Source organism: Brachyhypopomus gauderio, chromosome 18, assembly GCF_052324685.1.
Source record: "Brachyhypopomus gauderio isolate BG-103 chromosome 18, BGAUD_0.2, whole genome shotgun sequence".
NCBI classification, from domain to species: domain Eukaryota; kingdom Metazoa; phylum Chordata; class Actinopteri; order Gymnotiformes; family Hypopomidae; genus Brachyhypopomus; species Brachyhypopomus gauderio.
The window spans coordinates 709,887-724,135 of record NC_135228.1 but is presented as its reverse complement, the minus strand read 5'-3'; the positions used below and the strand labels follow the sequence as shown (position 1 = coordinate 724,135).

General features: G+C 40.3%; 1 protein-coding gene across 4 annotated transcripts in view; it reads left to right on the top strand.

The window, feature by feature from the left end:
* The window catches only part of LOC143481604 (Fc receptor-like protein 5), a 56,729-nt gene extending 49,616 nt beyond the window's left edge, over positions 1 to 7,113 (top strand). For 3 of the 4 annotated variants that reach the window (XM_076979678.1, XM_076979676.1, XM_076979675.1), the window contains one exon: positions 5,222 to 5,582. In XM_076979678.1, coding sequence (XP_076835793.1) covers positions 5,222 to 5,448 — 227 coding nt within the window. In that variant the 3' untranslated portion in view covers positions 5,449 to 5,582. Of the gene's footprint in view, positions 1 to 5,221; positions 5,583 to 5,876 lie in introns of those variants that run through there. The other variant, XM_076979677.1, reaches the window with a different exon arrangement.
* The last annotated feature ends 7,136 nt before the right edge of the window (positions 7,114 to 14,249 follow it).

Below are 14,249 nucleotides of genomic sequence, written 5' to 3'. Positions count from 1 at the left end.
GAGAAAGACAGAGTGTAACTGCACATACTACTGCCACAGGGGGGCAGTAAGATTCACTTTTCGTATGAAAATTAATGTGACATAAAAGTGCATAATATCACAATTACATAATAATTACAGATGTTATATTATTACAGATGTTATATTTTTTGGAAAATATGACTGAGGAGTTTGGATAGATTAATGAATTGACAAGTCAGATGTTTTACCCTTGGAAAATGCCAAGAACACCACCTCTTAACAAAATTTTTATGTTACGTGATGTAAACATGCATTATATTAGTCCTGATTACAGATGTTATATAATTGAACAATATGACCGAGGTAGATGATTAATGAAGTGACTCTTACATTCAGATGTTCATGTTTCACTATCTTTTGTAAATTGTGATTTATTTATTTATTTATTTAACTTTATTTAACCAGGAAGGTCCCATTGAGATTAAAATCTCTTTTTCAAGGGAGTCCTGGCCAAGATAGGCAGCAACAAAATACAAATAAAACACTGTTGCAAAGAATTACATGGTTAAAATACATGTTCAAAAGACAAAAGTTAAAATATATATTCGTAGAATAATTAAGATTTTACAAATAGGTTAAGTAAAACAAGTACAAATTATGGAATTAGCCACAAAAGTTTGCAGTTTTAGTTTGAAAGCATTCAAAGAAATTAATTCTGTCAGTTTCCAATCTTTCTGTAACCTATTCCATGAGGAGGGCGCAGAGTAAACAAAAGCCTTTTTTCCCAAATCAGTGCGGGCATAAGGGATAGGAAGTAGCAGCTGATTCTGAGATCGAAGTAAGGAATATCGCTTCTCAGTGTAATTAAACCGCAAATATAGGTTGGCAGTAGCCCAAGTAATGCCTTGTAAATAAAAGTGTACCAGTGACAGGATCTACGGATGGACAAAGCAGGCCACCCCACCCGAACATATAGATCACAGTGATGAGTTGATACCTTACAATTGGAGATAAACCTAAGAGAGGCATGATAAACAGTATCAACCATCCGAAGACATTTTACAGAGGCATTCATATACAGCAAATCTCCATAATCCAATATAGTCAAGAAAGTTACTGCAACCAGACGCTTTCTTGCACTAAAAGAAAAACACAACTTATTTCGAAAATAAAAACCTAGCTTAAGCTTCAACTTCTTTACAAGGTATTCCACATGTGGTTGGAAAGTAAGAGAATCATCAAGAAGAAGACCCAGGTGCACCAACTCTATTTTATGTCCCTCCAGACTGAGTACTGAGGGAGTTTGTTCTTGCTTCATCCTGGAGTTTGAAAATACCATTAACTTAGTCTTATTTGCATTGAGAACAAGTTTTAAGTTAATTAATAAATGCTGGACAGCAACAAATGATTGTTGCAGGGATTCAAGAGTCTGAGATAGAGTTGGACCACAACAATAAATAACCGTGTCATCAGCATAAATATGCAAATTTGCACCTGGCACATTTAGATCTAGGTCATTGACGTAAATAATGAATAAAAGAGGACCTAGTATAGATCCCTGGGGCACCCCCTTGTGGACAGTAACAAAATCAGAACATAGATCATCATGTTTGATGCACTGTGTTCTATTACTAAGGTAATTTGTGAACCAGGCGACTGCATTCTCTGAGAAACCTGACTGGAGGAGTCTAAGTTTTAATATATCATGATCCACAGTGTCAAAAGCTTTCGATAAATCAATAAAGAGTGATGCACAATATTGTTTCTTATCAAGTGCCACAGAAATGTCATTAACCACCTTCATTACAGCTGTGATGGTACTGTGTTTTTTTCTGAAGCCTGATTGGTACTTTGATAATATATTGTTATGATGTAAATACTCCTTTACCTGGTCACTCACTAAAGCTTCCAGAATTTTAGCTAGCACTGACAATTTGGAGATTGGCCGATAATTCGTCAGCACCGCTGGGTCACCGCCTTTTAATAAGGGAAAAACAAAGGCTGATTTCCACACTGACGGAATTTGATTTTTTTTACTGTGAGGTTAAAAAGGATAGTAAGAGGATCTGCTATAAAATCAGCTGCCATCTTGAGAAATAACGGCTCTAACAAATCAGGTCCACTAGACTTCCTATGATCTAAAGCTACAAGGGCCTTATGGACTTCACTAACAGTAAAAGGAGCAAAATTGAATTGCTCCCCAGTATAAACTGGGTGATAAGAACAAGGGGTCACTGAATTAGCTTTAACTGAGTCAAATAAGAAGCCAGAAGAAATAAAATGCTTGTTAAAACAATTCAGCATTTCCATCCTGTCATAGACAGGAACAGAATCCATCAGAACATATGAAGGGAGAATCTGGGAGTCCTTACTGACTGAGAGAGAATTTATGACTTTCCAGAATTTCCGAGGATTATTTAAGTTCTCAGTGGTCACTGACAAATAATACTCTGATTTAGCTTTCTTGATTAAAAAAGAGCATTTGTTTCTTAGTTGTCTAAAAACCAACCAATCACTGACGGAGCCAGTTTTTCTAGCCTTGGCCCAGGCCAGGTTACGCTCATGAATAAAATCTGCTAATCCCGGGGAAAACCAGGGATTCTCTCGGCCCTTAACCCTGAGTCTTCTGAAAGGGGCATGCTTATTTACAATTTCCACAAGACAATCCCTAAAGAATGTCCAAGCTGTTTCTACATCAGGGATCAGATGTATTTTCTTCCAATCAACAGCAGACAAGTCATGATGATATGCTTGCTCATTAAAATGTTTCAAACTCCTCTTATAAATTACACAAGGTTTAAATTTGGGTTTTCTGGTATCTCTAGTGACAGCAACAACACAGTGATCGCTTGAGTCATTGCAAAAGACACCCAGAGATGAGAATTTATGGGGTACATTTGTCAAGATCAGGTCAATCAAGGTGGAATTCTCCGGGTTTTTAGGGTTTGGCCGTGTGGGTAAGTTGACCAACTGAGTAAAATTCATAGAGTCACAAAAAGACTTCAAATCTTCTGATACAGGCTTAAACCAATCCCAATTCAAGTCCCCAAATAAAACAAGTTCACCATAATTTAATCTGGATAGAAGTTGTTTTAAAGAATGTAAGGCTTTCTTGGCAGCAGATGGAGGCCTATAACATCCAACAACAGTTATACAAAGTCCTTTGGCAATTTACAAATTTATTGCCAACAGTTCCAGTTGTTTGCAGATTGATTCAGATAGAACAACTGAAGAGTCAAATCTTGATTTAACATATATGGCAACACCACCTCCCTTTGAAGGCCTATCGGTGCGATAAACATTGTACCCAAATATGTTAATATCATCATCAGCAATGGATTTAGTTAACCAGGTTTCAGAAATTACAACAATGTCTGCACCAGTTGATTTAACCCAAATTTTAACCATGTCCATCTTAGAAAACAAACTGCGAACATTAAGGTGAATAAATTTAAGACCAGACAATGATTTAAAATCAAAAGGTGTTGAGATAGATACCAATTCAGGACCTGGATTAGGCAGGACATTACCAGATAAAAGTAATAATAAAACAATCAATAGATTCTGTCTTGTTGCAGTACGTGTTGAATCAGTTGATTGATAGCAAGATTTCTCATGGAGTGTGAGGTAATTATGCAGAGCAAAAAGGCTTTGAATTTGAGTTAAGTCTCTAGGCAAGTCCGGTGATAAGTTCATGTCCTGTGCCAGATGGACTGGGGACTGCTCAGAATGTATAGCTGTCCTGGTACTAGTGCAGCCCTGGGTGTTAACCCACAGATTGACCACAGTAGTTGTTGTACTCACCCAGGAATAAGTGCTTGATCCCATAGCCCGCGCAGTTAGAAGACATAGTAAGGTTATTAGAAGTTTCATTTTGCAAAGTACTCAGCACCAATGGATGCAGAGTAAATAAATGCAGAGCATAGGCCTCACTCTGGGATGGATGGTGCCTTCAAGATACACAGGCTTCGATCTGATAAAGATGGTGTCTTCAAAAGAGCACAAACCTCAAAGTAGAGTAGATTATGTCTTCAAGCAATACAACCTTCAGCGTGGGGTAGATGGTGTCTTCAGACAGCACAGGGCCTCAGCAATACAGGCCTTAGTAGCACAGGCCTAAGCATAGCCAGTATATTTGAGTTGCTGCTGTGGATTTAGGCTGAAAAGGATCTTCACTGCAATGACTGAAAACTCTTCTTACCAGTGAAGTTCCAATACTGTGCAGCTGTCAGTGCACTAAGTCAAAAACAAGCCAAACCACACCACAATTCCAAGGCCACTGGATAGATGTTACTAGCTGCAGCTAGAGGATAGACCTCAAGGCAGGTGGACCAAGCAGGAATAAATCCTCAAAGCATAGAAGTACTTACAAAAAACAACAGGCAATCAATGCGGCCAATTATTTAAAGAACTCTTATTCTTTTTAAAATAAAAAGGGGTGACTAATTCAATTAAAAATTTCCAAAAACAGGCAAACACTCAGCAGACAAAAGACAGACAAAAGGACATGCCGCCATCTTGGATTTATGAGTGTGCTGCATCGATTATAATCACAGTGTGCTGTGATTATATGTAATAAAAAAATTTGGAAGCTATTGGCTTTTAATCTCAATGTAACAGAAGCAGCAGACGCTGAGTATTGTGCCGTTGAATCCTTAATGTTCATAGCACAGCAATGACAATCATACACAGTGAAATAAAGTAAAGCCACATGCACACAGCGATAAACAGAATTAAGCAAAGTGCCGTAGGAGCAGAGTGTGTGACTTGGCAGTCAGAGGGAGGCAAACGAAGACGATGCAGCACACTCACTCCTCAAAGCTCAAGGAATGCACAGCGACGACTGGCTGGACCTGTGGGCTGAAGTAGCGAGTGAGGTTGATGAGGGACAGGTGCTCGTGATTAAGGTGTAGGCGGGTGAATTGGAAAGTGGGAGTGGCTGTGTAGAGGAATGTGTGGAATGTGAAGTGGGTGGCTCCCCTGTGGGGCTGGCTTAGCCTACCGTAATACTGAAAATGTTAATAACTGACATTTTTGTTATATACTGACATTTTTAATCTTTAAATTGAAGTGTGTGTGTGTGTGTGTGTGCGCGCGTGTGTCAGATCAGGACTGTACATAATTATATACTGTATGATAAGCCGGCCTAAACGGATGTTATAAGTCTGGCTCTACTGGCTCTACATCTCTGTTATTAAGGCATTTAATGGTGCAGTGTTTACATTTAAAATATTTTCAGTGTGTGCATATGTTTTGACAGGTCTGTCACATCCAGATGCTCCATTCTCAGTTCTCGGACTGCTCAGTAATCTACTGGCAGCATCTCCATATCTGCTGGTGTCCATCATACTGGGGGTCAAATGCTACAGAGCTCATGGTAAGAACTCTTCATCTTTGCCTGTACACATCACACACACTGGAATAAAAGCTCAGACATCTAGAAACAGTCAACAGAAGATTTGGACTAATACACTTTGGCAGCAGTAGGAAGTAATTTAAAATAGCAGTAGATCATAAGATTGTTGTAATAATTATCTGAGGGTCATTGACCCACAGCCAGGGTTGCAACTACATACTTTCTGAGGTGTATGCAAACATACTATCGGCGCCCCCCCCGCACTCCACCCCCCACCCCCACCAACTCGGCAAATAATTTTCTACCATCGATTTGGCGCCCCCTCTAGTGCAGCGCCCCTATGCATCGCATACGCTGCATACCCCCCTTTTGTGCCACTGCCCACAGCTGTCACCAAAGATCATGTTGTTTCCAGAGTTCTGTGTCTGAAACATCTCTCACCACATCTGTACTGTGTGAATGTCACAGACACAAGTAGCATAACCCAGATGTAATAGTGTATCATAGTGAGACATTCTGACTCCTGCACTTTTAATCAGTTCAGTCTTTTTTTCTACAGCTCAGACTGGTGAAAACCAAAGTCAGAATGCAGTGACAGAGGAGTGAGAATATTAAAGAATAACTGGACACACAGTGACTTCTGTTGGACTTAAATCTGTTCAGTTCTGGTTTAGAGACTGAATAATTTTTAATCTCTGCCAACTAACTGCTAACAAATTCCTATGCTTTGTGCACAAATCTTGATTTAACAAGCTGAATTTACATGTATTCTACTGTGTGTGTGTGTGTGTGTGTGTGTGTGTGTGCGTGTGTGTGTGTGTGTGAAATCTGTCAAATCTGAATTTTTTTTTTCTTTATTTCATTTCAATATATAACCTTACATGTGCTGGTAATATAATACCCATGTCTAAACATAATAAACAGTGTTGGAAATGGAAGTTTCTTCCATCTGAGTAAAATAACAAATCTTTGGAAGTTTCCATTCATGTGCTCATTTCTTTTCTCTGTGACAACTGCAGCTCTGTGTTGGTATCAGTCATTTGAACTTGTCACATGTACATAGAGACCAACGTAAAAAATGTAAGTCACTCTGGATAAGGGCGTCTGCCAAATGCCATAAATGTAAATATAAAACACTGCACGACTTGGCTCCAGACTATCTTAGTGAACTTATTGAACAATATAACCCAGCACGTTCACTTCGCTCGCAGGACGCAGGGTTATTAACTGTTCCTAGCATCAAAAAGATCACAGCAGGTGGAAGAGCCTTTTCTTTTAAAGCTCCACAATTGTGGAATAATCTTCCTGCCTCCATTCGGGACTCAGACACGGACTCAATGTTTAAATTTCGACAATCTGTTTACTTTGGCCTTTGATTAATCTGTTACATATTTACCACATCACGTATCCTTTCTCCGAGGTTCACCTGGGGAGTAACACTGCAGTCGGAGCCTACAATACCAGCATCACTGCTCCAACACGGAATGAAAGCCTGGTGTTCATCAACAGACATTTACAGTGACAATATCAAAACCCAGAACTTTCATTTTTACCTTTTACTTAGTCTGATTTGTGATTTGATTTGTGTGTGACTTGTGTATTTGTCTGTATTTTGTGTACTTTGTGTGTTAACGGGCCGCCCAATGGAGGATGGGTTCCCTTTTGAGTCTTGGTTCTCCCGAGGTTTCTTCCTATTCCCCACCATCATAGGGAGTTTTTTCCTCACCACTGTCGCCTTTGGCTTGCTCATTAGGGTTCTGTACTCATAGTATTGTTAACCTTGTAAATCCTGTAAAGCGCTTTGTGACAACATGTGTTGTAAAAAGCCCTATACAAATAAACTTTGATTTAATTTGATTTGATGATTTTCTGTTTGTGTTTTCTGTTTGTGAGTATCCTTCAGTCTCTCTGATCATCAGTCCCAACAGAACTGAACACTTTCATGGTGACTCTCTCTGATCTGTGAGTGACTCTACTGAATTGGGAATGATACGATACACACACAGTAGGAGTGTGTCAGAGTGTTCTACATTCCAGGGATCAGTTACAGGATCTACATGCACCATCAGCTCCCTCTACACATCCCACAGTGCAGTGTACTGGTGTGAGTCTGAATCTGGAGTGAGCAGTAATTCTGTCAACACAGTTGACAGTACACAGTGAATCTCTATGTAGTGCATTTACTTATTATGGGGAAACAGAATGCATATGAACTAATAGTTTCTAAAACTCAGTTAACAGGAATACTGTAATAAAACTGGTTGAGGACCTGAACACATCAGTGCTTTTGCACCTCATTTATCTGAGGTGAATCAGTTGTAGGTGCAACACTGCAACAGGTCTGTATCGGGAGTTCTGACCTGCTCTCCTCAGCTGTGTCTATGGTCTGTGTGTTTGTTCCTCTGTGCTGATTTCTCTGTCCTCATGTTGATGTCTGTCTCCCTTCTGACCTTCACCTCTTTGTGTTGACACCAGTAAACCTTGTAAATAAATCCCACCAAAACTTGTTCTCACTTGATCACAGTTACTGTATTAACTTAATCTACATGATACACAAACTCTCACAAATACTCATGAATGTGCAGCAGTATTAGAACACCATGAGTGGTGCAACACACCAATAACTCATTGGATTAACTCAATTGAATTGTGGGCAGGATTTCCACACATCAACTTTGTGTAGCCTCAACCCAACCTAAATACCTCCATGGAACACAACGTAATTGAGTTAGTTGAACCCATCTTCATTAAATGTAGCCACAATAACCGAAATACCCCGGTGTAATACAATGTAATTGAGTTGGTGGAACACATATTTATCTAATGTAGCCACAACAATATACATATATTAAACCCTCCTTTTCCCTGAGACTTGGCATGATCGCGTCCATTTTATTTTGCACGGTGGGTTTGAGCTGTTTGCAATATGTATTGAAATAGTTTAATGGTTTATATTTTTATATGTAAACAAATAAATGACACTGACTTTGGATAGGGACTTGGATATTTCAGCATGATTGATTGAGCCGCGGCCATTTTTCTCCGGTCGCGCTATCTAAAGGCCCATTCACACCCTACGGTAATTACGGATACGGACCCTTTCGTCCGGTTCCGGGGGTCGTTTCATCCGTCAGTGGGTCCGTTGCCAGAGCACTTACGAATCTGTAGTATTCGTAACGGAGCAATATAAACCGGAAATCAGGGGGCAGTAGAGAGTCAGAAGCATTGGAAGTACACCAATTCGGGAAAATCAATGAAGAAGAGTACTGGACTTTTAAAAATGGCGCTCGAGTTAGAAGAGAAACTTTGCGAGTTGGTTAGAGGCTACATTCACCTCTATGATGCTACGGTGCCAGGTCATCGCGATAAACAGCGATGCAAAAACAGCTGGGAGGAGATTGCTGGTGCGCTTGGGTTGTCAGTGAAATATATTGAGATATATATTATATATATATATATATATAATATATTTAACATATAAAATATTGAAAGTGTCTTTCGTCATCAATTTGCCGCATAGGCAAAACTAATGAGAAAAATTCTCCATTGATGTGGCGATTTTCATTAAGTGGTCGCACATGCCACCGCCGCATAGACCGTGTTTTTTTCTGCTTTTGTCTTTTTCTATTAATAAACCAAAACCAACTTGTTTACCGATGCCATTTTTCTGAAGACCGGTGCCGGAAATTTGACTATACTGCCCTCTGGAGGATGTATTTTAAAAAAATCATAACAACGTTGGAACCGGAAAGAGGTATAGTGGCCCCCTACGGAGGCTATGTTTGGTACGGACGGACGAAATTCGTCTGTGTCCGGAAATATAAAGCAGGCTTAAGCGAAATCAGTCATCGCAAGCGCGTGGTAAAAAAAATCGCTGTTTTCATCGGTTTGTAGGAGGTTCTTCCCAGAGTTTTCATAATAGGACATAACTGAATGTCCTCTTTCTCTCATCCCGTTAGAAGAATCCACATTTCGTGCTTCTGTTTCTTTTTGAGCCTGCTTGAAAATTAACTTTGCGTTTGGACTGTTCAAAAACATTGTGGGACTGTTCAAAAGATATTAATAGATACGTGGACCGTTACATTATATTTCCTGAAGTTTTATCCCAGTCTGTACAGTTTAAAGTAGTTTTTAAGGCTCCCAAGACAACGTGTTGGTCCGATGAACCATGATAACAGCGGGCACGGACTAGCCACATGCTAGGGTTGCCAGGTCCTACAAAAATATCCCGCACAAAGTCAGTGTAAAACCCGCCCTTCAGCAGCCTAAACTAGCCCAAAGCACAAAGTTGTTGATGGGGGGGAGGGGGGGGGGTGGTGGCGAGTGTTTAAAATGGAGACAAATTAAGTATTATATCGCGATCGATTCTTTGTGTTGACTTGTAACTCCTGCGGTGGCCCAACTCAAAAGTAGCCCAAAAAACAGCACCCCGCGACCCCAGAATTTTTACCCGTGGCTGGATTTTCAAACAAGCCCAATTTGGCGTGAAAACCGCGAACCTGGCAACTATGGCCACATGCTAAAACTAGCGCACATTTCTTGATCACAAGTTTTAGGTTAATTGCATTAAAAAAATAGGGCCGATTTAAATGTGAATATCTTTGGACTGGCTTGATCAAATTTGACAATTGAGGCATCTTTTTTTGTTATATTATGCTGCATCTAATAAAACTATTTTAAATGTGATTAAATAATTTTGAAAAAAAATGTCCAAGTCCCTACTTTGGAGTCTCAGAGTCCTGTGTTCACTGGAGAGTCAGTCACTCTGAAGTGTGAAATAGAGTCTTCCAATAACTGGAGGTATCAGTGGTATAAAGGCAGCAGTAATACTGCAGTCCATCAGTCTGAGATAAACACCTTCACCATCAGCTCACCAGCAGACTAGGATCAGTACTGGTGTAGAGGAGAGAGAGATTACAGACCAACATCATCACAGGACAGTAACAGAGTGCATCTCTCTGTTAAAGGTGAGTAGTTACTATGGTAACAATTGAATTGTGCTTCATCTCCAACAGCAGTAATTACAGGTAATATCTATGTTATCAGAGCTGTGAAATGCAAACCTACTTCTTGTCTTGTTACTGTAACATTTTAACATTTCTTTACCCAATTTTGATGGATTTTAAAAGTGATACACAACATCTATAACAATGAATCACCTCTGTCTGAAGAGATCAAACCAAGGACAGATTAAGGATAGCATTTAAAGTAAGCTCACTGTTGGACATATTGCTAGGCATGAAAATAACATCAAATAGCTCATTTAAGTGTGTGTATGCATTCAAACAATGTTTGAGAAAGGACACCATTTTGTCAGTGTCAACATTGAAAGTTTTGATCAGAAACTTCTTCTTTCTGTTAAATGCTACACTGCCTCTGCAGTATCATCAGACATAATTGTGCACTGCTTTGCATGCTGGAGGTCATGCCTGTACTCTTGGGAGACAGCAGTGGTGACATTTAAAGCTGCCCCTTCAAACACCTCAAAGTTATCTCTCTGTGCTTCCACAAAGTCTCGTAAAGACAAGAGAAGTTGTGTAGCTGTACATATGTCAACATCATGCTTCTGCAACTAGAGGCTTGTGGCTTGGAACCTCTGTAGTAATGTGTCCCAGAATTATGTCATGAAGGCCATTTCCAACGTGTCCAATTTGACACAGAGTGCAGAGGCTTCACTTCGAGTTACACTTTTCCCCTCCACATCTTTAGACGTCATTCAATGTCTCTCTCAGCTCTGCATAATATTTCCAAAGAGTCTTAGCTGACTCAGCTTGTGTGCTCCATCAAGTACCATCGAGTGTGAGTTTGATATCAGTATCACGGAAAATTTAATTGGTGTCAAAAATAGCATTCATTAGACAAATTGTTTGATTTAAATTGAAATAATTGTAAAATTGCTAAATTAATTTGTGCCTCTGTGCTTAAGAGCAGCTTAATTAATTATGTTAATTAATGTCCATTATCTGAACCGCTTAATCCCACTAGTCGGGGTCACGGGGGGGCTGGAGCCAATCCCAGCATCTCCGGGCGAAGGCAGGGTACACCATGGGCAGGTCGCCAGTCCACCGCATGGCCATCACACACGCACACACTCACACCTACGGGCAATTTAGAGTGATCAATCAACCTAACACGCATGTCTTTGGACTGTGGGAGGAAACCCACGCAGGCCCAGGGAGAACATGCAAACTCCACACAGAGCAGCCCAGACCGAGAATCGAACCCAGACCGCCTTGCTGTGAGGCGACAGTGCTAACCACCACACCACAATGCTGCCCTTTATGTTAATTATTAAACATAATTATTTTGGAATCAATACAAATTCAGAAACATTAAGTAAGGGCCTGAATCGCATATTTGGTAGATTGCCTGCCAATTTGTTGGTTCCTAGAAAGTCAAAGAGCCATGGTAAATGACTTCTATGGAAGTCAAGGGCCCCATAGCTGGGGCCCTCGTGACCAAGGGCCCTCTATTGGTATGCTCTGCTCGTCTCTAGGGCCCCCTGGTAGGGGCTCATAATCATATGCCCTCTAAATATATGCCCCTCTCTTTCCTAGGCCCCCTAATAGCCAGAAATTGAAGTCAGAGCAGTGCCACAACACCTCATCCAATTTCATAAGGGCCCCAAAAGCATGGCTAGGGCCCCAAGAGGTCCCTTATAGTCAGAGGATCCTAGTGGAGGACCCTCAGAAATTAAAATATATTGTATCATAAATGTTGATAGGCATTACAAAATGTTTTGACCTCAAGGGCCCCTGGGCGCTGGCCGCACTGGCCCGGCCAGTAATCCAGCCATGGGTCAAACACAGAGGAGCAGTAGAGTTCACTCATCTTATCAAAACCTTTATGTGAAGTGAAAAGTTTCCCCAGTACCCAGAATGTTTAAAAACCAACCACAGATGGTTAACCACACAATAACTTTTCCAGTAGTAGGAAACACATTTTATAACTGTGTCCTTATCCATGGTTTAGTCATTTAATGGAGAGTGCTTACATTGAAATACTTTGTGTGTGTGTGTGTGTGTGTGTGTGTGTGTGTGTGTGTGTTATTCAGAAACATCACTCCCAGTTCTTAGGGTATTCAGCAGCCTACTGGTTGTCTCTGTATATCTGCTAGTGTCCATCATATTGGGGCTAAAATGTTACAGAGCTCGTGGTAAGAACTCTTCCTCTATGCTTCTATATGTTACACACAGTGGAATAAAAGCACAGTCATCAAGAAATACTCTGTCATCACAGGATTTACATTAATAAATGTAAACAGCAGTAGAAAGTAATTAAAATGGCAGTAGAAGCTCATAAGTTGGTTGTAGAAATGTTCTGAGGGTCACTGACCAGTAGCTGTCAACAAAATTCTTGGTGTTGAGTCCAAAGACCGATGTTTGAACCATGTGTCATGTCACACATCTGTATAATATGAATGTCAATGGCACAATCAGCAAAACACCTACAATTTTAATCAGTTCATTTTTTTTTCTACAGCTCAGACTCATGAGAGCCAAAGCCAGGATGCAGTGACAGAGGAGTGAGAACCTTCAAAACACTGCACGTAAAATTATTTCAATTTGACTTGAATCTTCTTGGATCTGGTACAATGTCTAAATAAAGTTCAGTTTTAAATTTTTAAACAAAGCTTTCATCCAATTAAAAAAATATTTATTCACTGACTGTATCATTCAGCTTTTGTATTAACAATTCTCTCTGGAAAATAGTAGGCCGGGGGTCAGCAACCCGCTTTTTCAAAAATGTTTGAAAATGTAAAAAGATGGGGGAGAGAAATATATTTTTTGTTTTAATATCGTTTTTGTAGGAGACAAACATCAAATCAAATCAAATATATTTGTATAGCGCTTTTCACAACACATGTTGTCACAAAGCGCTTTACAGGATTTACAAGTTTAACAATACTATGGGTCCAAATCAGTGGCGGATGCTGGTCTTTCAAGGAGGGGAAGCTCAATTTCGGATTGAGTGATAGAAGTCAGTCTCCAAACTGACTACAACAAAAACCACCAGAAATAGAAGCTCGATTTGTCGCTAGTCGTTTTTAATGAGGAAAATGTCGCTAAGAGGATTAGGAAAATCTCTGGTTCAACTCAGAACAGAATGAAAATAAAAAAAAATTAAAATTAAATGCTCCCACAGAGGTTTACACCAAAAGATTGCTGATTCGCTCATCTCGCTGTCAATCAAAAAAGGATTCAGCCTCAGACAGATCATCCAATCATCATGCAGAAGCTGAGCGTCCGGGCCAGCCGAGGCCAGCCCACTGCCCCATAGACCCCCAGAGACGCTGAGCGTCCGATGGGCGGGACAAAGCCCAGCATTTATCCAATGGCTCGTCTCGTTTTGCTGCACTCTTTGTTTCGCTATTGAACTCTGACGCTCAGCGTCCACACCGTTTAAAGCACTGTGAAGCTGCGGGACTGAGTGAGAGGAAAGCCGCGTCGTTACCAGTGCTAAGAAGCTGATCCTGAACAAAAGTTGAGCGCGTTGTAGCGCATATTTAATCAATGACATGTACACACAACAGTTTGTTTGATCACTTATTTTTTTACATTTTAGGGGAAGCTAAGCTTCCCTTGCAGTCTTAAAGCAATCACCACTGGTCCAAATCCCTAATGAGCAAGCCAAAGGTGACAGTGGCAAGGAAAAACTCCCTAGATGGTGGGGAATAGGAAGAAACCTTGGGAGGACCAAGACTCAAAAGGGAACCCATCCTCCATTGGGCGGCCCGTTAACACACAAATAACACAAAAACAAATTATACAGACGAATACACAAGTCACACACAAATCACACAATCAGACTAAGTATAAGGTAACTAGAATGAAAGTTCTGGGTGTTGATATTGTCAATGTAAATGTCTTATGATGAACGCCAGGTTTTCATTCCGTGTCGGAGCGATGATACTGGTATTGTAGGCTCCAAC